We start from the raw sequence: 22757 nt of genomic DNA on the forward strand, positions 1-22757 counted from the left end.
GACCTAAGAAAACGTTGGTATGATTTATGTCAGAATTTTTCATCTGTGGTCTCTTCTAGGAGTGTCATGGTGTCATGTATTATATTGAAGTCTTTAAGCCATTCTGAGTTTATTTTTGTGTATCGTGTGAAGGTGTGTTCTAACCTCATTGATTTACATGTGGCTGTTCAGCTTTCTCTAAGGGTGATTTTTGATTCATGCTATTTGAAATCTTTCTTAAGAAAATTAAGTTCTTTTGGGGGGAGACTTTATTAGAACGTTTGATTTTCTGCATTGCTTTGGCTTCTGTAACATACTTATTGTGTATGCTCCCCTCTGCAGTTGTAGCTGTAAGAGAATGACTCTCTTAGGTGTTCACCCCATGCCTTTTCAAGGGCAATACTGTTATTTGTATCCTTGACACAGTATATTCAGAGATTGATAAAGTTTTATTTTTATGCCTTTAAAATCATTGGTTTGAATGACTTCATAGTGGTTTAGATTTTTAATTTATCAGAAGTCATTGAAGCAGTTAATTTTAAATCCTTGCAGAGGTGAGAGTTTAGAAATTTAAATGTTCAGGAATGCTCACTATGCTCCATCCCACTGGACTCCTCTTCCTCGTGTCAAGTAGATCCCCACCTCAGGCCTTTTCTGTCAGGTTCCTTTGCCTGGGCTTTCCTTTTTCCAGATAGCCAAAAAGCTTGCTTTCATTGCATTCAGTTCCCTGTTTAAATATCACTTCATCAAAAGTCCTTTTCTGATGTTCTTAGCTAGGATCTACTCATTTATTCCTTCACCTCCCTTCCTTTTCTTCCTCTTTTTCTTCCCCTTCATTCCTCTTCTTCTGTACTTTACCCCCTTACCTACCTCTTCAGAGCACTTTTCTACATGAAAACACCCTATATGTATGTATTGTCTGTCTCCTCCCTACACAACCAATGTAAACTCTGAAAACAGTGACTTTATTTTTTCTAGATCCTCAGAATCTAGAACAGTGCCTGACATTGTAGATACTTATTAAGTATTTGTCAGAAATGAATGTGATATTTGGAAGGTAATCAAACTATTTTTAAATTTTATTCTCAGAACCTTATGAAAATGGAAAAGAAAAGGTCCCTGACAAATGAGCTAATGAGAGTGAAATAGATTTGTACATATATTCTCTTTCTTTCTCTTTCAGTCTTCTGTCTCAGAGGCTCAAAGGTTACATATTTGAGTGAAAAATTCTATTTAAAAATTTTCATATATTTTTGATAAAATTATCTCATAATTTATATTTATCTATAGTTTTTGTGTAATTAAAAAACTTTGTTACTAATATTTATAGATCAATAACTGAAAGTACTGTAGCATCTTATATTTTGTATAATATCATAAACAAAATTAAACCTAAGGATTATACTCTTTGAGGTTTGTGAGGGATTTATTATCCAGTCTAGTACTTATCTGCCAGGGGCTGTTCAGTTTATGCTTGACACCATTCTAGTGATGGAGAACTCTTCCAGGCATTTTATTCAGCCTTTGGGAGGCTCTTATTATTAAAAAATTCAATTTCTATTTTAAGCCAAAATCTGTTGCTTCTACTTACTAGTTCTAACTATATCCCATGGAGGATATATTGAGTAAATGTAATCCTTCTTTCTAGTGATAGGCCTTCAATTATTTGAAAACCTACCAAGTTCACTCTGACAGTTCAATTTTCTAGGCCAAGAATCCCTAGCAAGCTGTCTGATAATGATATTCATTTACCATTCTGGCAATCTTCTTCTAAGAATATTTGAGTTTGTTTATTTATAAAAGGTGGCATCTAAAAATGAAAGCAGTGGTACTTCCTATTGCACAGGAGAGCTGCATTGTTTCCTCTCTAGTTCTCTGTTTTCTATTTTATTGCATCTTTATGATTTGTTTACCTTCAACAGCAGCCACACTTTCACACTTTATCTATGTGACTTTTGTTAGTTAAAATACTTAGTTGCTCCCCATTGACCCCATCTTCCACAGTGCTTTGTAAATCATGTGTTTCTTACTTTGTAGCTTCTGGTTTTCTTTGTGTTTTATCTGTCCCCCCCCCCCCCCCAAGGGTAATTGGAGTTGGAAAACTCTCTGGTCAGAGTCATAATTTATTGGCAGATTTATGCTTTTGCTGGGCTAAGAAGTTCTTATGGAACATAGAATTAGTGCGAATTCAATTAGTGTTTTCTAAGGTAGGAATGAAGTATTCACTCTTTCAGTGTTATTTCTTTGTCCTTAACATTTTCAAAATCTTTTTTTCTCTCTTCATGATCTGAAAGGAGATTTTAGCCCCACTTTTCCTTCACATGTTTCCAAAATGCTAGCAGTATACCAGAGGGTAAAGTCTAGCTCTAACAAGATAATGTGCCATTCAGATCACAAACCTATCAGCAGTAGCAGCTGGTGTAGCACAGTACCTCATGAACAATCTGACTTGTCATGGAGACAGTTTTTTAAAATGACCACTTACTATCAGAATTTAATTTTCTTTTGATTTAGTGATTTGAACATTTTTATTTCATTAATTTTGCATAGCAGGTTATTACTGCCAGATGTTCAGATGAAGTAGCATTGGTACTTTTAATTAGGACAAATAGAAAAGGGGATGCACATTTTGCCTTCTCTTCCTGATCCATAACATTTTGATATATTATTAAACTTCTGTGGTTCAAAGTATTTTGTTTAGCTATAATTTGTAAGTACAGACCTTTTCTTGTTTTCAAAAATTTTGAAATAAAAATGAAATGAGTTCCTATAGGACTTCAGAAAAGTTACCTTCTAAATGCATATTTACCTGTTTTATTATTAAATGTGAAATTATAAACTGTGCTTCTATATAATTTTCAGTCTAACACATTTTAAAAAGTAATCTGCCTTTCAGACTATTTCAGGTATTTAGCATTTTTGTATATGGTAGTTGATTTGTTGTGGCTGCTGTGGCTTTTATTGGTTTTTGATTTGATTTGAATTGCTTCTAACAGAAGATGTTGAACAAAGATTGTTTAGGAATTCTGTATTGCTGTTTCGTTAAACTGTAGTCTGTACCATAATGATTACAAAACCACAAAGTTCTTTCACCACATATTTAGCTGCTAGTATTCGAATTCACTTTTAAAGTGCCCTATTTAAAAAAATACTGGAGGGAATGGAATAGATTTGGTGTTTGGCTAAGAGAGATGCAAAGTGACAGTTACCAGAATGGCCGTTGTTAAACTGAAAATTTACCACAACCACCAAACCAATATTCAGTAAAATCATAGCATTTGGATTCAATGTGGAGACTCTGAATTTGCTTGTTAACAGCAGTTGCAATAAAACAGTATAACACATTGATAATATTATGTCTCTCAGTGATTTCTAGTAAACTGAAGTAGGTTTAGCTTGATACCTAGTTAGGTTAATGTTTAGTTGATTATGCTTATTCAGGTTGCCTAACATGAATAAGTATTGTTTCATGTGTCTCTCATGCAGTATTACCAGATTGTCAGTTATAAATGTATCTATAGATACGTCATGAGGTTATTGTCCCATTTCTTCATGCAGATCTAAGTACTTCCATGCTCATGATAAACATGAAAAATTAACCTATCATGAATCATTTTGTCTGAATTAAAAAGGTTGCTATAAGTAAGTATATTGAAATTAAACTTCAAAGAGAAAATGTTTAAAAATCTCATATACCATTGAAATGAATTTTCTTATTTAGGTTATAACTCACTTCAAGTCTTTGTAAAGAAATGAAAATAGGTCTATGAGAAAAGTTAGTTTATGATTACTAACAAATTACCCTGAAACTTAGTAGCACAGCAGACATTTGTCATCTCATGACATTTATCATTCCTGTGGGTCAGAAATTTGGAGTAGGTCAGTAGGTATTTCTGGCTCAGAGTCTGATGAGATTGCAATCAAACTGTTGGTCAGTGCTGCAGTCCTCTCAGGGACCCACTGGGTCTGTAGAATCGGCTTCTGTGCTCACTCACATGTGGCTATTGGCAAGAGACCTTAGTCCTCCCTGGAGCCCTCATTTCATAGCCACATGCTTTCCGTAAGGCTGCTTGAATGTCCTTGAAATGTAACAGCTGATTTCTCTAGAATAAATGATTCCAGAAAGAGAGAAAGGAAGATACCATGGTTTTATTACCTAGATGGTGTTCAGCCTTAGAAGTGAGACACCATCACTTCTGCCATATTCTATTTAGAAGCAAGGCACTAAATTGAGCCAACTCTCAAAGGGTGGAGAATTGGGCTCTACCTTTTGAAGGGAAGATTGAAAAGTTTGAAGACATATTTAGTCACCCCAAAGATGTATACTAAGGAGTGTTAATAGCATATGATAAATGCTATACTGATTCCTTAATAGAGTAATTTCTCAACTCTGGCAGTGTATCAGACTCATCTATGTGGCTTACAAAACAAAGCAAAATACAGATGATTGAATTAGACCTGTTGATTCACTTAAAGTCACGTTTTCCATATGTGTTTCTGCTGTGCAACCAAAGCTATTCAGTATCTTTAAGATGTACTTTTTGTTTCAGTGGCATTGCATTGCTCTACTTTTGTAAAATTGTTACATTCTGGATATGTATAGGAATTAAGACTTTTTGGTGTTACCTATTACAGTATTTTCTAGCTTTAATGTATATACATTCCTTATTAATATCCTAGCATTTGAACTTTTGTTAGGACGTGTGGAATCTCTGTTTTGTTTTTATTATTAAAATAATGTTTATTATCATTAGAGTCAGAATTGCTAACAGTTGTTATAATAAAGAGCAATAAAAATCAATTGAAGGATGTCATATATCGTGTGTATGTTTTTCCATAAATGAACTATTACATTATCCTACCTCCCCCCTCATTTGTAGTCTTCTCTCCCTACTGTAATTCCCTAATATATTTGTCTTTTTTTAAAGCCATGATTGGTAAGCCTTTTTGTGTCATCAGTGTCCTTTGAAAATATAATTTACTAAGCATCATTTATGTTATTAGCATGAAACTAAGCCAAGCTAGGAAAGTAAGTAAAGTGGGGCAGGGAAATGGATTCTAGGTAGGGATTTTACTTGGTGACATAGAAGATTAGTAGAAAGAAAGTGAAGCAAATGTGGCTGAGGAATTTAGAGGCTCTTTGAAATAATGAACTCTGAAAATTAACCTGAAAAGGGGAGAGTCCAGGGAGTAGTAAATTAGAGGGACTGTGCCTTGGATAGCAACTAAGGATATAGGGAGGCATTCTAGGGAGTTTTTTTTGTAGGAGTAATTGGATGGGTAGGGAGTTAGTGGCTGTAACTAGATGTTTATAGGAATAAGTAAATCGGAAGTCTGGATTTTGGGCAGATCATTGTAAGAGGCAATCTGGTGTAGTGGTTAAGAGTGTGGACTTTGGAGTAAGAAATTTAGATTTAAATCTTGATTCTGTTACTAACTACATGTAGTCTTGGGCAGTTGGCTTAGCTTTTTTCTGAACCTCAGTTTCATCAGTTAAATTGAGAACTAAGTACAGTATGTAAAATATGGAACACAGCTCATGGAACAAACTGGGGTTCAGTAGAGTATATTAATATAGGGAAGAAGAACTTAACATTTCTTTATTACTTTCTATGAGCCAGATGCTTGTAACATGTATTAACTCACTTAACTATCATACTGACTTAGTTTGTAACTGGAATTTGTAGAATGTGCGATTATTTATGGCTAAATTTCCTTCAATATTGCTTTTTTCTTCAGCTGTGATGCAGATCCATCAGCCCTAGCAAAATATGTTCTCGCTTTGGTAAAGAAAGACAAAAGTGAAAAAGAGTTAAAGGCATTATGTATTGATCAACTGGATGTATTTCTTCAAAAAGGTAAGATCTTTACTTTAAAAGCACTACTTTAATAAGTTATTCGAAATAAGATTCAGAGAGTATTAAAGGAGCTCAGTAAGAGATAGGCTTTAACTGTAACAAAGTTGAACAAATAGTATTGTTACTAATTATATCCGTAGGTTATTTATAACAGAAGTCTTTTCTTTCATTAGCATCGTTATGCTTTTTTTTTAAAGAATAATGACATTTTTTCTTAAAAGATCAGGACAGTGACTGAAAGATAATACTGCTTGGAAACCTACTTTGAATTTTGTCTAGCACAGCACTTCTCAACTTTTTTCACTTTGCTAGTATATAGTTAATGATAATATTTCTGTTTGGCACACTGGGTAGGATACTTGGAAACTAGTCATGGCTGGGAACGACTGACCCAGAGGTTCTGTGTATTCTGGCTTTCACCACCCTGAGAACTGAATAGATCAGTATTACCGTGGGACTTGTGCCATGCCACACTGGTCAGGAAGTTACTGGTCTTAGTATAATTTTTAGATTTGTAAAGTGAAGGCATGTTTCATCATATTTAAGTCTGAGGTAGAGAAGTGGAGAATTAATATCTTAGGAAATGTTTTTTAATCTGTGGTATTTTTGGTTTTGTTTCTAGAGACGCAGATATTTGTGGAAAAACTTTTTGATGCTGTGAATACAAAGAGTTACCTACCTCCTCCAGAGCAGCCATCATCAGGAAGCTTGAAGGTAGAATTTTTTCAGCACCAAGAAAAAGATATAAAAAAAGAAGAGGTAAGAATCTGTGTTAAATTTTACATGTTCTTTAAAAACCTATTTGTAATAATTAAACTGAGTTTTATTTTCTGTATCTGTGTTGGGAGTCCTCAAGACCACCCCCAGGTGTGATGATTTCATTAGGAGCACTCACAGGACTCAGTGTATAGTCATACTCATGGCTATGATTTCTTACAGTGAAAGGATACAGAGCAAAATCAGCAAAGAGGGAAAAAGTGTATGGTGAAAAGTCTGGGGGAAAATAGGAACAGACTTCCAGAAGCCTCTCCCAGTGGAGTCAAATAGGGTGTGCTTAATGAGTAGTGACAACACATACGAACCAGGGAAGCTCATTAGAGATACAGTGCCAGGGTTTTTATTTAGGGATGGTAACATAGGCACCTTCAGTGTAGTATGTACCAGAATCCGAGACTCCAAGGAGGAAAGCAGATGTTTAGCATTAACCATATTGTTTATATAGACAGTTCAGGCATGGTGAGCTATGGTTATCAGGGAATGATGGGAACCTTCAGAAGTCAAAGTTTGCAGATGCCAGCCAAGGGCCTACATTGTCAGCATGACTTTCTAAAAATAATAGTCTCAGGCCTGCTTTTAACTCTTCTACACAGTATTTTATAGTTCTGGACTCTTACCTGTTCTGTGAGATTAGTTAGACTGACAGATCTGTTTGCTTCTGCCTACATGCATTTTGTAGGAGACTATTTTTAAGGTAGTCAAATAAAAGGACCTTCACAGGGCAGTGGAAATTACTTCATACTTTAAGAGGTTTTGAAGTTTTTTTATCTTTTTACAAGATTACCATTCCTGTTTAATAATCATATAATAATTCAAATATCCTCAAGTTGATGTTTAAAAATTATAATTTTAGCAAAGATAATTGTTGACAATTAAGTTATTATATTTCTGCAGATAGCCTAGTTTTAGGTCAGACATATCTTGGTTAAAATTTGCCTTTCCCAGCCATTGCTTTGTGACCTTGAAAATAATACTCTTCCAACCTTTAGTTTACACAGCTGTGAAATGGAAATATTTAGAGGGTTGTTGTGAGGAATAGGAAGCTAATACCTGTGAAGCACATGGCAGAGTGTGTGGCACAAAGTAGGTTCTCAGTAAATGGCAGTTGCTATTGTTGAAAGACTGTTGTGTGATGGGTGATGTGGTTTTGGTTGTGATCTTTGGTTTTTTCACCTGATACTCTGGTTTTTTCCACAATATATTTACGTATGTATTATATACCAATTCTCAAGTGTATTTTTATCTCTATATCTGAACATATTTACACATATGTATGTGTATATAGTTACACAGACACACATACACATAAAACACCATCAGCTGGGGAAGACCAGAAATAATTTTATAACTGCGTATTTCGTATCTAAACAGTGTAAGGGTTCTGCCAGGAAAGACCAGAAATAATTTTATAACTGCGTGTTTTGTATCTAACAGTATAGGGGTTCTATTAGTAAGGAAGAATGGGATAGTAGATACTGTCTTGACATCTGCTTATGCTACATAGAGATATATAATAATTTATTTAAATTTTGCCCATTGATGGAAGTTTGGGTTTCAGATTTTTTTTCAGATACTTTGCTATTGCAAAGTATATATTAATTCTTAAAAAATCTCTAGTAAATCATGGGCTATTGGTTTGAGAAGCAGTAAGAAGTTTTCCCACCAAATGAGTTAACATTGAAGCGTTAGTCGTAACATCTGTTGATATAATATTTGACACCATTGTCTTGACTAGTTGTGAAGGATATTTGTCCTTCATCTTTCAGAATGGAAATGTCAGATGCCAATCTGGATTTAAAATGGCTGTGGATGTAGTAAGAGTTCCCAGTTGTGGAACTCATGGACATGTACTATGGAATATGATGATCTGTCAACATAAATTACTTGCAAGAGTACATGGAAGCAAATAGAAGGGAAGAAAGGCATCAAGAGGGTTGTATTTGCCTCCCCCCCCTTTTTTTTTTGCAGGGGTGAGGTTTGAAATGGGTAGAAGAGTAGGACAAAAGTACTTACACACACACACACAAAGGGAAACTGTTAAAAGAAGGCTTTTAAGCATTGTTTCTCAGAGTTTGGTCTGTTGATAGGACTTCCATTTAATTTATCATGCCATGTGGGACACTTGACAGCGAGAGGCTCTTGCCCAAAAGGATGCTGAAATAACTGACACAAACTGGGACGTGTTTGTAGTATCTGTAGACTGTCTGCATTAGAATATCTTAGAGTTTTTATTAAAAATGCAAAGTTTTGAGCCCTATCATATTTACAGAGGGTCATGTTCAGTATTTCCTGAATTTGTTTATTTTCTAAATCCTTTTTTTTTTCCTAATAGCACCTATTCATGTCCTGTGGAACCAGTTTTCTGGGCAGCATGGAAAATTCTGGCCTACAGAAAGTAGCACTGATCAAGGGAACTGATCCAGGACTGCTTTCTATTAGTTATATAATATGAATTGTAGGAAAGAGAAATATATATAGCTGTCATACTACTATAAGAAAACTACAGAACTAGTTTCACCTTATATATTGCTTTCTCAAATGTTTCCTTTTTCTATAACTTGGTTACTTTTAATGCATTCTCCTATATCCCCTTATGTATTGTTTGGTGCCAGACGAAATCCATGGATCCAAAACTTGAATGGACTTTTGAAAGAAGAAATAAAATTGGCTTTCCACTAGTTATGTTAAAAACAAAGACATTTGCTTGAAATGTTTTCTCACTACTGTTACCTAAGATAAACATTTATGAATTTATTATTCACTTTAACTTTGAGCAAGCCTGTTTTTTACTGTTAAGTAATTGTATTTAGAAATTTATTTTGTTTGAATACTTTTGCAAGAGGTATTTTGCTCTTTTATTTTAATAGTTAAGTCATTGAAACAGTAGCATGGCAAGGAATAACTGTTATTAAACTTACACACATTTTTCTTTGTGTATCAGATCACAAAGGAGGAAGAGCGAGAGAAGAAGTTTTCTAGAAGGCTAAATCACAGTCCTCCCCAGTCAAGCTCCCGATACAGAGAAAATAGGTAATTGATTCTTTGAACTATGTTCAATGTTTAGACATTGGTTATCTTTTATATGAATATTGAGACTTGATTTTCTTTTACGTAGGGGAAAGTAGTATCTACTGTTTTATTGGTCTAGGAAAGTGTAACTATCTTTTTCTACCAAGAATATCTGGGTGAGATTTGTAGGTCCTAGAGTGAGATTTAGAACAGTGATTGACATATGTTAGTTATTATTTCTATTTCTAACTTTAAATTCTAATGAAGTTTCTTTTTTTAATATTTTACTTATTTATTATTGTATTATTTAATTATTTTATTTTGGTGGTTTGGGGCAGTAATTAGGAAGTACTGGGGATTGAACCCAGGATCTCATGCATGCTAATCATGCACTCTACCACTTGAGCTATACCCACCCTGCTCCCAGTGAAATCTTAATGTGAGATCTTTTTTAGTACAAAGTTTCCCTTTACTGTGAGTAAATTATTTTTCCCATTAAGGCTTCAAAAGCATTTAGAGTGCAATACATGTGATATATACCTTTAAGTATGAGACTGTGTACAAGACAATATATATATATATACTATAGGATGTATGTACAGATGCTTTAATGTATAGATACCTTTGTGTATAAAACTAAGAATTAGTACTTCAAAAGAATTTTTTTTCCTTTAAAGAGATTTTAGAGTACTTAAATTGATGATGTTCAGTTTTTCAGTTGTTTGAGTTTCCTTTATTTGTATTCTGATGGTGGGGTAAAGAATCATAATGTTACAAGAATAAATAGGACTTTTGCATTTAGTTGGAGTTTTTCTTGTATCCACTTAGAAATTATTTTCATAAAAGTGATTGTATATTTTTTTAGAAGTCGTGATGAGAGGAAGAAAGATGATCGTTCTCGAAAAAGAGATTATGATCGAAACCCTCCTCGAAGAGATTCGTACAGAGACCGGTACAATAGAAGACGAGGGCGAAGTCGCAGTTATAGCAGGAGTCGGAGTCGAAGCTGGAGTAAAGAGAGGCTTCGTGACAGGGATAGGGATAGAAGCAGGACTAGAAGCAGAAGCAGGACACGAAGCAGGGGTAAATAATCCATATATACGTATGTTTTGGTTGGCATTTATTGTGAAAAAAATTTTGTATTTGAGAGTTTTAAAAATTTTTTTATATTGTCATTGTTATCTTCATTTTTTTCTGTTTTGATATATTTTGTGGTCCAGGCAAGTGATGATTTTTAAAAATTTCTTTAAAAGATTTTATGTAAATTAAAACAACGAATTACCACTTCATACCCATCAGCTACCTAGAGTAGGTAAGGATGGAGATAAACTGGAACTTTTTGGAAAATACTTTGACAGTATCTTAAGAATGTTAGGCTACACTTACCAAATGGCCCTGCCATTCCATTCCTAGGTGTTTACCTAAGAGAAATGAAAGTGTATCTCCACAAAAAGACATACACAGATGATTGTGACAGCCTTATTTGTAATAGCCAAGACTAGAAATAACCCAGAGGTCCATCAATAGGTGAATGGAGAAACAAATTGTGGTATACCTGTAGAAAAGATAAAAAGGAGACTTTAATTCTTATTGATATATGCAACAAAATAAATAAACCTCAAAATAGTTATGCTGAGTGGAAGAAGTCACACAAAAGAGTGTGTGTGAGAGAGAGAGAGAAAATTTAGAAAATGCAAACTAGTCTGTGATGACAAAAAACAAATCAGTGGTTGCCTGGGATGGAGTTAAGGAGGGGTGGATCATAAAGGGGCACAAGGATATATTTTTTGGGGTGATGAGTATGCACAGTATGAACATTATTTTAATCATGTTTGGTTTCACAGGTGTATACATAGATCAAAATTCACTAAATTGTATATTTTAAATATGTTCAGTTTATTATATATCAGACCTCAAAACTGAAAACAATTAAAAATTTTCATTTCCAATATGTATAAACAATTAAAAATTTTCATTTTGGATGTGTATGTTTGCAAGAGTATGTCATTTCCAACATGTATAATTTTTCTTCTGATGTATTCCTGAGAGGAATACATTGCAGGCAGTAAAACAACTAAAACTCCTTAGAGTAAAACACCTTTACTCAAGCTGAGATTTTTACTGCCTCGTGACCTTTATCGTATAGTTATCTTTAGTCTTTAGAAAATTTGTGGCCTTTGTATAAACCTTGTATTTCTCTGTTAGTCTTTGCTTAGAGTTTTTTTCTCCTTTGATCTAGATACACTAGGTCTTTCTGCACATTGCTTCACTTACCTGATCTCCTTAATATCTTAGTTCTCTTCCCTTGGTAAATTCTCTTTCATTAGCCCACTTAATTTTTTCGTTCATGTTTATTACGAACTCCTTTTTCTTTCTCTTCCTTACTCATCCATTCTTGTCTTCAGTGAATAGTGTTCACTTAAAAAAGCCATGCTAGGACCTTTAGATGGATGACAGCTAAATGTTTATCACAGAAAAAGTAACCATACTTTACTGCATATTTTATTTTGTTGGCTGAAGTTACGCATACTAAGATTGCAATGAAGAAAATAAAAAGTCCCTTTTCTACAAATAAAACTCTAAGAAAAGTCTCATTAAGTACAGCAACTTTATGTGTGGTCTTTTAGGTCATATTGAAAAGAAATAGCTTGTCTTGGAATATGGTGTATTCATTGAATAATTTTTAAAAGAACAATTGTGTAAAATTTGACCTTTTTCTTTGTTTAGCAAAAATATCTATTTCTTAGATTTGAGACTTTTTAAAAACAGAGTATAGTTTTATAAGTCATTTATATTTTGTTGCAGAAAGGGACCTGGTAAAACCTAAATACGACCTGGATAGAGCAGATCCATTAGAAAACAATTATACTCCAGTCTCTTCGGTACCTAACATTTCATCTGGCCACTACCCTGTACCTACTTTGAGCAGCACTATTACAGTAATTGCTCCTACTCATCATGGTAATAACACTACCGAAAGTTGGTCTGAATTTCATGAAGACCAAGTGGACCATAACTCATATGTAAGACCACCAATGCCAAAGAAACGGTGTAGAGACTATGATGGTAAGCCTCTCAGCTACTTCATGAAGTCTTGAATTAATATTTCCAGCTGACTAAATTCTGTAAATTTAAGTTACACACAGTTACTCAGAGTTAACCTATTGAAAATAGTAGGAAATTAGTTTTAAGCACTTCATAATTCCTCAGTGTATTATTGAAGTCTGCATTGTCCCCACTGACTGTTAAATATCAATTTGAAGGTAGTCTTTCTTTGTGCTTAAGTCTTAATATATTTTTGGAATTTACCAAACAGGAGTAGTATCTACTGAGTTATTTATCAGGCAATTGGCTACTGAAACATTCTTGACAAAACTTACTTCTTTAGAAATCAGTAGTTATTGGCATGTCAGTAGAACATAGAAATGTGAATATCACCTTTGTAATACTTTTATTAATGAATTGAAGACTCTTGAGGTTTGCCTGTAAAAGTTTTGTAAATTGTGTTAAAATTGTAGTTGCAGTATTCTGAAAGTTTAAGTGAGAGATTTAAATAAAGGAAATGTTTCTAATGGTAAAAATCTAACAAAAATTTTAGGTTTTATATCACCTTGAGAGCTAAGTATACTCATTTTAATTTGGTGATATGTTTTTTTAGTGTGTATGTTAGCTGTATTACCACTTGATAAGTATTTTATACTACTGGAAGTTAGAAGGTAGCTCTTGTGATATGGTTACTTACACTTGCCTAGTTTTCAAAAATTTTTCAAAAACATTCCTGTTTTTCTTAACTTTTGTTAACTTAGAGAAAATGTATATGTCTAACACTTTTCGTATTTCTTTCTAACTCTTCCTCACAGAAAAGGGCTTCTGTATGAGAGGAGACATGTGCCCCTTTGATCATGGCAGTGACCCGGTAGTTGTAGAAGACGTGAATCTTCCTGGTATGCTGCCTTTCCCCGCACAGCCTCCTGTTGTTGAAGGACCACCTCCTCCCGGACTCCCTCCCCCTCCACCAATTCTTACACCCCCACCTGTGAATCTGAGACCTCCAGTGCCACCACCAGGCCCCTTACCACCCAGTCTACCACCTGTCACAGGTAAGTAAATATGTTTGCCTCTACTTAATGTCTGTCCATTCATAGTTTTTTATAGAAGTTAACAGTTTGATGCTTGCTTTTGTTAAAAGTATCTTAAGTTAACCTGTAGATGTCTGCTAGAAACTAAGAGCAAGATGCTCCCATTTGGAATATACCCCTACCTTGCAGGCTACGCCAGACCTATGGTTTACTGTGGTTTGGGGTGACGCTGAATTACACACTTCCCTAATGAATCCCAGCTGCCTGTAGTCCTTTATGGCTTAAAACAGACCTGTTTTGGAATACATTAAAAGAATATATTACCCTAGAAAACCAGTACAGTTGTAAGAGTTTGGTATTTGTAGGTATTACAGTTTGACTGATAAATGAGACTTACCATGTTTGGATATACAGTAACTTATTTTATTTGTTTGCTTTCAGATGATATTTCTTATTCTTTGGTTTTGACAGGACCACCACCTCCACTTCCTCCTTTGCAGCCATCCGGCATGGATGCTCCCCCAAACTCTGCAACCAGTTCTGTTCCTACTGTAGTAACAACTGGCATTCATCACCAGCCTCCTCCTGCTCCACCTTCTCTTTTTACTGCAGGTGCAGTTTTGGCCCTCTCTATATTAATAATGTTATATAATTTTAGATGAGGAATTAAAAAATGTCTAGAGAATGAATCGCTCTATTAGGTCTTTTCCACTAAAATTATGTGGAATAAAATGTAGACATGGTGAATGTACATTAAATTTAAGTCATCAGTTATGATTTTTAAAAAACTAAGTTTTTACTTTTTAATAACATTTTATTTTTTTAAACTGATTTTTAATGTATATAGTAAAACATTAGTTATGAATTAGTAACATGTTATATGGTATACTTTTTCTCTTATCAATATAAAAAATTACCAAGTGGAGTTTTATAATTGTTTTTTAATTACAGTTTTTGTATTACCAGATACATATGACACAGATGGCTACAATCCTGAAGCCCCAAGCATAACAAATACTTCCAGACCTATGTATAGACACAGAGTGCATGCACAGAGGCCTAACTTGATAGGACTAACATCAGGAGATATGGATTTGCCACCCAGAGGTACTATGATAAATCTTATCTTCTTGTCATTTTCATAATCTCAAGAATGGAAAACATTTATAAAGAACAGTGAGTCCTGTGTTTATTGAAGTTGAATACAGAATAGTGGTATGTTTGTTCCTTGGATCCTGTGGTCTCAGTGAGAGAAGGTAATGTGCGGTACCCTATTTGTGCGCTAGTGACATTTTATTCTACCATCCAAGTGGAGAGGAATCTCCTAAAAGTACTTATTCTGTGGGTATATTCTATTGTTTACAGTCTTAATTGGTTAATTTATTGAACTCTTAAGAGTAATGCTTTAATTCCTAAAGACAGTTTCTTTTGTAGTTTAGATAATGAAATTAGCTCTGCAAGCTTAATGCTTGATACGTATTTTATTTTTGTTTACTTTTGACATGTTAGGATTTGATATTGGTTTGCTTATGTTTTATGCAAAAAAATTGTGTTTTAGAAAGTGACTCATTAGTTTTTAAACTTTTCTTAGAGGAGATAGACATTTTGATACAATTTTGAAATGGGAGAAGACAGAATTTAGACTGACACAAGCCAGGGCAGGAAAAGTGCTACACAAAATGTGCAAAGTGGTATGAAGGTTCAGAGGAGGGAAAGTTCATAGTCATTTGAAAGATGGAGCATTTGCTACAGATAATATTTGTTATAGGGAAATGAGAGATTGTCAGACATTATATTGGCCAATAAAAAGAAATCTTTTCCCCTGACTACTTTAGCCAACTTTAAAATCCCATTTTTTCCCAATCTTTCCTTGCTATCTTTTTTTTCTAGTAAAAAATCATGCATTATCAATTGTGAATAAAAGTCCAACTTATTTAAATAACAGGCAATACCTAATGTGGTTTATTTAGTAAGCTTGTATCTACCTACACTTTGAACTTTGTTGTTGTTCATTAGAAACTTTCAGATTCTGAACATCTACCTTGAGTGTTCAGAGAACTTTTTGTGATGGATATGAGGAACATTTAAATTCATACCCAATTTAATTTATATCCTCTGAGACTACAGAACAACATTTCACATAGATGCCCCTTTTCCCCACACCTTTTAAATTCTCCTTGAGTCGTTCTAATAACTATCATTAACAACAACAACAACATCAGATAAAAAGTTTTTTAACAGTTTCTGTGGTAAGAGATAATATGATTGCTTGTAATTGAAAAGTAGCCACTTAAGATTGTGGCTGTTCATGGTGTTTACTTATCTCCTGAGCTCTCGCCTACCTGGCTGGTTCAGAGGAAACCCCTTCTTTCTTTGGGTCACTACTTAGCATTTATTTTCTTTTCATTATACCAGTAGTCCTTGCTCTTACTGGAACCGTCAACATCAAATTATATCTCACCTTGCTGCTTTGGGTTGGCATAAATGTATGCCACTATAGATCATTATTTATTAGTCCCATCCCAATTCTAGGCCAGTTTTTTGTTGGTGATTGAGAAAAGGAAGGATCAAACACCTTGCATATGCATGTAGAAGTTGGAGTTATGGTAATTTCAGCTTCACATGCATGTATTTACAAGTTACAGGAAATGGCTTTGTTGAGAGATAAGTGTTTGGTATGCCTGCTTAGAAATTTGAATGCCTTTTCCCATAGAATCATTGTACATAGTGATTATTTTAGTACTGTTCTTTAGACAATGTATGCTGTTTTTGTAAGCTGGTTTAGGAATATATTCTCCATTAATAACATTGTTTTTACGTACCAGACAGCTGATTTAGCAAACCATTTAAATTGAGGATTACCTGTACTTTTATTTCCTTATCTTTTTCAGTTCTCCTCCCCCAAAATGTTCTTATCTTTTGCCCATTTGATTTGAAATTTACTGGTCTGGATTGTGACATATACATAATTAGAGGTTTATGATATTGTTATTATACATTTCTTATAGGCTCTAGATGGCCTAATTTAGATTTGTCATAGGCTACTAGTATGTGATAACTATATTTTTATGCTTCATACTTTAAACTTCATAGGGAATTATTGTTACTAAACAAATGAAAAAACTTTAGGCCTTTTTGTGCTTTGGAATTACTAATATAGAAGTGACCTAGAGGCTCTGATAATTGTTCTTTCTAGATTTCTAAACAGGTAGAGAAGTTGACAGATATTCCCTTGATTGGATTTAGGTAGGAAGAAGGGCTAAGTAGTTTTCCGCTTGCCATCAACAAAACCAGTGCTGAAAATTTTAAGCAGAAAAACAATTTATTAAAAGCATATCAGGGGGAAAAAACCAGTGTATATAACTAATAGACACATTTGTTAGTAGTATACCAAGAGGAACTTACTTCTGTGTGTTTTAACACTTCTGCTTTTAAATAAATAATAATGAAAGAGAATATGAATGAGAGAATATGAGTTGGAGTGAACCCATCACTGCCTGTCTTAGTAACCCTTCAGGTAAAGAACATATTTAAGTAAAAAAGGATACTGAATAGCTCAAAGGCTCTTTAGTGAACCAGACTTGAGATGCAGGAATAAGGTCAAAAATTCTTTTGCAGAACTGGTCCTGTGAAGATACCACTGGGCAGAGAGACTGTAACTGGCACTGTGAATATCTGCATTGCCAAATACTGGATGCTACCACCTGATCTGCTGTGGAGATTTAGCATAAGTCAGAATTAGCCAGAGAAAGAGGGTAGATAAAGCACATACACTCTGTGATACTTTTGAGAAACTGGAAGAACTTTTTGATTGGAACAGAGGGAGTAAGAGATGGTGAGGAGAGATCTGAGGCCAATTAAAGGCATTTGAAAAATTCTGGAAGAGAGATGATAGTAGCTGGTCTAGGTATTAAGAATGGGAAGTAAAAGATTTAAGTTTAGTGGAAAGAACTGACAACACTTGTAAGTTACCGAATTTGGGGACTTAGAATGGTGGTAATGGAGAGGGTAGAATGAATGATACCAGGTTTCTGCTCTGGATAATTGGGCAAATGATAATATCATTCACTGAGAGGAAGAACAGATTTGGTAGGAAAATCTGCGTGGAGGTTATAGTTATAGCCATGAAAGAGAGTGTGCTGAAACAGATCCTAAGTTCTTTTAGTTATGTGTTTAGAAATACTTAGGGTATGATTTATACAATCAATTAATCCATCTTTAAAAAAGGAATTTTAAAATACATTTTTCTGTGTGGACTAAGTTTAGCATGTTTTAAACTTTGGTGTCACTTGGGAATAACAGATAAAATGTAGTTCTATATTTGTGACACTCCATCTAAGTGTATGTAAAATGTTGAAAGGAGCAGATATTTTTTGCACTGCATTTCAGTCTTGAATCTTTACCTTTTTAAATTTAGCATGATTTTATTATATTAATATACTGATGTTTACATAAGCAACTCATTTCAGTCACAACTCTTAAGCTATCAGTTCTTAAAGGTCATTGGAATAGTGTTTAATTTTGAATCTTGTAGATTGTGCATTTGATTTCAAAACTATAAACTCAGCCCCAGGATGATTTATTTGTTATTAATTTGACATGTGAGAATTACTGATTCTTCTTCAATTGGGTGTGAAAGGAATTCAGTCTGAGTTAAAAATTTCTTAGATTACTATATTTAGATGTGTATTTCTCTTTCTTCCAAATTGTGTATTTGGATGGAAAGCCAGAACTTTATTTTTAATCCAAAGTTAAGGAAGTGGCTATGATTAACAAAATATTAATCTATGCTTTTCTTTCTTTTTTTTTCAAACAGAAAAGCCTCCTAATAAAAGCAGTATGAGGATAGTAGTGGATTCAGAGTCAAGGAAAAGAACCATTGGTTCTGGGGAGCCTGGAGTTCCTACAAAGAAGACATGGTTTGATAAGTAAGCTGGCAGGGAAAATGGAAGAATTTTATTGTGCAGTGATTTTTTTAGGGTAGTTACAGTATTACTGTGACAGTTCTCTTTCAAAATAAAATTTGTTTTGTAGGCAGTCCCCAACTGAAATATATAGTAATTGTTTTCTAAAAATGTGTAAGTTAGTTGTCTGTACTTGGAACGAGCTTTTTTACAGAAATGATGTGGTGGTTGAGCACACAATTTGTCCTATTTATACCTCCCTCCACCTCCAAAAAAAAAAAACCGCACCCCTTAACTTAGAGATGTTGTTGAATACTAGCTATATAAAGGATAGTCATGAGCCCACTGTTAGGGAAGGAAGGATGGATCGGTTCTGGGAGGAGACTTTAGCACGTGGGCAATTACTATTTAAGAGTTAGAAAACAATCTTTTAATTCTCTGATTTAAAAGGCAGGCAGTGCAGCCTTCCTGGGCCACAATTGTGCCCCATTTTTCAAGTGTCAAATGTTTGGTCTATAGTTTCAACATTTTTTTTTTCCAAGTTGGAAAGAAGTTTGGACAGTCATTTCTTGCTTTTAATCAATGTTTTAAAATAGGAAGTATTTCAGTACCTAGCTTTTGCAAAAGCGGCCAAAGGTAATATACTCAAATTAACTGAAAAAGGGTGCGAAGACCTTTCCTGCTAAAAATTTTAAGTAGGAGTGGAATGGAAAGTGGAAAGGAACAAAAATGATATGTAAGAACCCTTCTCACATGGCTTCCATGAAAGATGTGAACATTACTAATTTGGAAACTTCATTTTTTGAGGAAAAAATTTAAATTTCCTTTATCAACTAGAAATTTCAGTTTTGAAAAAATATTGAACTTAAGTTGTAAAGCTTTATTCCTTTGTATTTGATAGAGATCAGGATTTATAAACGAATGTATTAATTAACTTGATTTTTGTTACAGACCAAATTTTAATAGAACAAACAGTCCAGGCTTCCAGAAAAAGGTTCAGTTTGGAAACGAAAATACCAAACTTGAACTTAGAAAAGTTCCTCCAGAGTTAAATAATATCAGCAAACTTAATGAGCATTTTAGTCGATTTGGAACCTTGGTTAATTTACAGGTAAGAGCTATGAAGTGGTTTCTGTTGTCTTTGCTTAATTATTTAGGGAGGGAACCTTAAACTGGTAAGAAAAATACTTTTGTAAAAAGAAATATTATGAAAAATTTGGTAATACTCTAAATCTGGAAAATTGGATATGAAATGGAACTTTATATTTTAGAAAAATGTGTGATTTTTGAATAACATTTTACTTTCAGAAGGCAATTTTGATTGGTCATATTATTATATGCTTTTTACCTAATAGAGGTTATCATAAAATTACAATGAAGTTAAATAACCACACTGGTAAAATCTAATCTTACAGTAGTTTTCATTTCCTCAGTTTCTTAAAAGCACTTTTGCAGAATGCTTCAGGCAGGTTTATTTTTGCCACCTTTATGATGGGACACATTTAACAGATACTTTCGGGGCCTGAATAACCATGTAATCCATAGTTTAAACATTTACATTTTCCTCTGCCACTTTTGAACTTCTTTCAAGGTAAATATCAGTGTAATTTGTATTTGATTTCACCTAAAATTAGACCTTGGCTTAAGAGTATGTTACTTGTGAGGTTATTTACTATTGAGTTTACATTATGTGATTTGTTGAAAGTGGCAAAATAATGTTAAGCTTCTTTTCCAGTTTGTATGACATTCTTTTCAATTGAAATAATTATTTCCCATAATCTGATAAAAACAAGAGTAAATGTTAGAGAGTACAGCTTAAGTTGATAGTTTGGAAAATTTTGTTCTTGCCATTTAAAAAATAATATTTTTAAAGTAATAGATGAAAAAATACATGCTTACTTGGGATGGAGTAATAGAGATTTATATAGAATTTAAAGGAAATGTTTTCAGCTTTATATCCCTCCCATTCTTCTCCCCATTTGTCCCCATGATATTATTACATGATTGTTAACAGTTTACCATGTGTTACTTTGGATTTTTTGTTTTTTATTTCTGTGAGCATGTATCTACCTATAAATCAGTATGCAGACGTAAAAATTTATATGTATTTAAAATTATATGGACCCCTAGTATTCATAGTAGTTTACTTTATCTGAATATCTCTAAATATCCTTTTATGGCAGTTCAGTTTGATCTACCACATTTAGACCTAAACATTAAAAAATTCTCAGAATATTCTTTTCCTTTCACAATTAACTACACTGGTAATATTAATTTTTAAAAAAAATGTAAAGCTGAGAGTCAAAACATGTTATCTCACTATTGTTTCAGTTTGCATTTCTTCAGTTACTAGTGAGGTTGGTATCTTATCTGTTGTTCCTTTTTCCATATCTGTATACTACCTGCATTATTATTTATAAAACACGTGTTTTAAAAAATTAGTTTAGAAAACCCTTTAGCTTTATTCTAATTAACCATATTGGTGAAATTGATGTTTTAAATTCCAATAAATGGATAATTATTAAAATGCTACCTAATATATAGTTATATCCTTATAGTTAATATTTATTAAATACTTACTATAAATATACATAAACACACATACACTCCATTTTCCCTGAATTTAATTCTTAACACGTACGGAATGGGTGTTGTTATCCCACTTATGGAAGAAGAAGTGTAGACTCAGAAAGAGTAAGTAATTTGCTCATGCTCCTGTGAGAGTAGCAGTCAGGGTTGGAGCCAGGTAGTTTGATTAGTGTCTATGTGCTTAACCTCTGTTTTGCATTGCTTCACACCACTAGAAGTTCAAATAATACACTTTGGAAAGTACTACTGTTATTGAAAGAACAGGAAATTAAACACTGAACAGGCTTGTATCCTACAACTTATTCATTGTATGGGTCTACAGAATCACATACTCTTTGAGTCTCAGAGTTTCCTTATGTGTAAAATGTGATTCTTGCTGTTGTTATGTAGGTCTTTTTATCACCCCCTTTAAATTTTGTTGTAGTCTTGGGAATATTTTTGTGAGAATTACCAATTTGGATAATTTTACAGGTGGATTTTTCTGTAATTTTTATTTAGAGATGACCCCCTTTCAAAGTAGTTTACTGCCCTCTCCTGACCCTGGATGTTGGTCACATCACTCATTGACTTAGGGATTATTTCTCATAGTATTAATATTGGGGGTAAAAAGTGCAATATTTTGAATGCTTATATAAAGCATTTGTGCAGTGAGCATTCTCTACTAAGTGTTACATAGAGGAGGCTCCTTTTCCACTTTGAGTAGTCCTCAGTTGCCGTTTCTTCTAGAGTGAAAGTAGACTATGGTAATAATCTAGATATAAAGAAGTGTAAAGATATAATCTTACTTGGAAGGACCAGCATTTCATTTTGGGGGAAATTTTGCTGTGTGAATCAATAGATTTATTTGCAAATTCACTATTCTTAATATTTAAAATTTTAGGTTGCCTATAATGGTGATCCTGAAGGTGCCCTTATCCAATTTGCAACATATGAAGAAGCAAAGAAAGCAATATCAAGTACAGAAGCAGTGCTAAACAATCGCTTTATTAAGGTTTATTGGCACAGAGAAGGAAGCACCCAGCAGTTACAAACTACTTCTCCAAAGGTAAGAGAAATTTGTGTGAAATTAAATGCTTTTCTTAGAAAGCTCTTGGCATAGTGTTTCTTTTAAAAGCAGAGACACTGCAGTCAGGAAGACTTGAGTTCAGATTCTGGCTCCACACCATTAACTGTATATATTGAGGAAGTCACATAACTTCTCTAACCTGTTCTCTCATTTTGTTATGACAGAAATTCCTAGTTTAGGTAATTGTAGGATGATATGTGTAAAGCACATAGAACAGTCCCTGGTGGGTGGGAGATACTCCAGTACATGGTAGCTCTGCGTATTCCAGAAACTCAAGACTGTGGGTTCACCTTGGAAATCCTTCCCTCCCTCCCTCCTTCTCTTTTTCTTTTTCTTTTCGATCAGTGAGTCAATCAATATGTAAAGTTAGATTGACTGTGTGTAGAGGTGTATTATAGCAATTTGTTTCTCAATTTAACTTTCTCCTGTTAAGTAAAAAAGAGAGAGACAAAAGATAGTGAAGGGTAGATTCTACTATTTCCTTTACTTTATCAGT

General features: G+C 33.8%; 1 protein-coding gene across 19 annotated transcripts in view; it reads left to right on the forward strand.

Annotated features, from left to right (window-relative positions):
* The window catches only part of RBM26 (RNA binding motif protein 26), a 75204-nt gene that overhangs the window by 18477 nt on the left and 33970 nt on the right, over positions 1-22757 (forward strand). For 13 of the 19 annotated variants that reach the window (XM_032496831.1, XM_032496827.1, XM_032496828.1 and 10 more), the window contains exons 2-12: positions 5719-5837; positions 6460-6596; positions 9556-9644; positions 10489-10706; positions 12429-12689; positions 13484-13723; positions 14144-14314; positions 14654-14809; positions 18519-18630; positions 19558-19717; positions 22076-22240. In XM_032496831.1, the coding sequence (XP_032352722.1) occupies positions 5719-5837; positions 6460-6596; positions 9556-9644; positions 10489-10706; positions 12429-12689; positions 13484-13723; positions 14144-14314; positions 14654-14809; positions 18519-18630; positions 19558-19717; positions 22076-22240 (1828 nt within the window). The remainder of the gene's footprint in view (positions 1-5718; positions 5838-6459; positions 6597-9555; positions 9645-10488; positions 10707-12428; positions 12690-13483; positions 13724-14143; positions 14315-14653; positions 14810-18518; positions 18631-19557; positions 19718-22075; positions 22241-22757) is intronic. The other 6 variants (XM_006182147.2, XM_006182149.2, XM_006182148.2 and 3 more) reach the window with 3 other exon arrangements.

The sequence above is a fragment of the Camelus ferus genome, chromosome 14 (genome assembly GCF_009834535.1).
Source record: "Camelus ferus isolate YT-003-E chromosome 14, BCGSAC_Cfer_1.0, whole genome shotgun sequence".
NCBI classification, from domain to species: Eukaryota; Metazoa; Chordata; class Mammalia; order Artiodactyla; family Camelidae; genus Camelus; species Camelus ferus.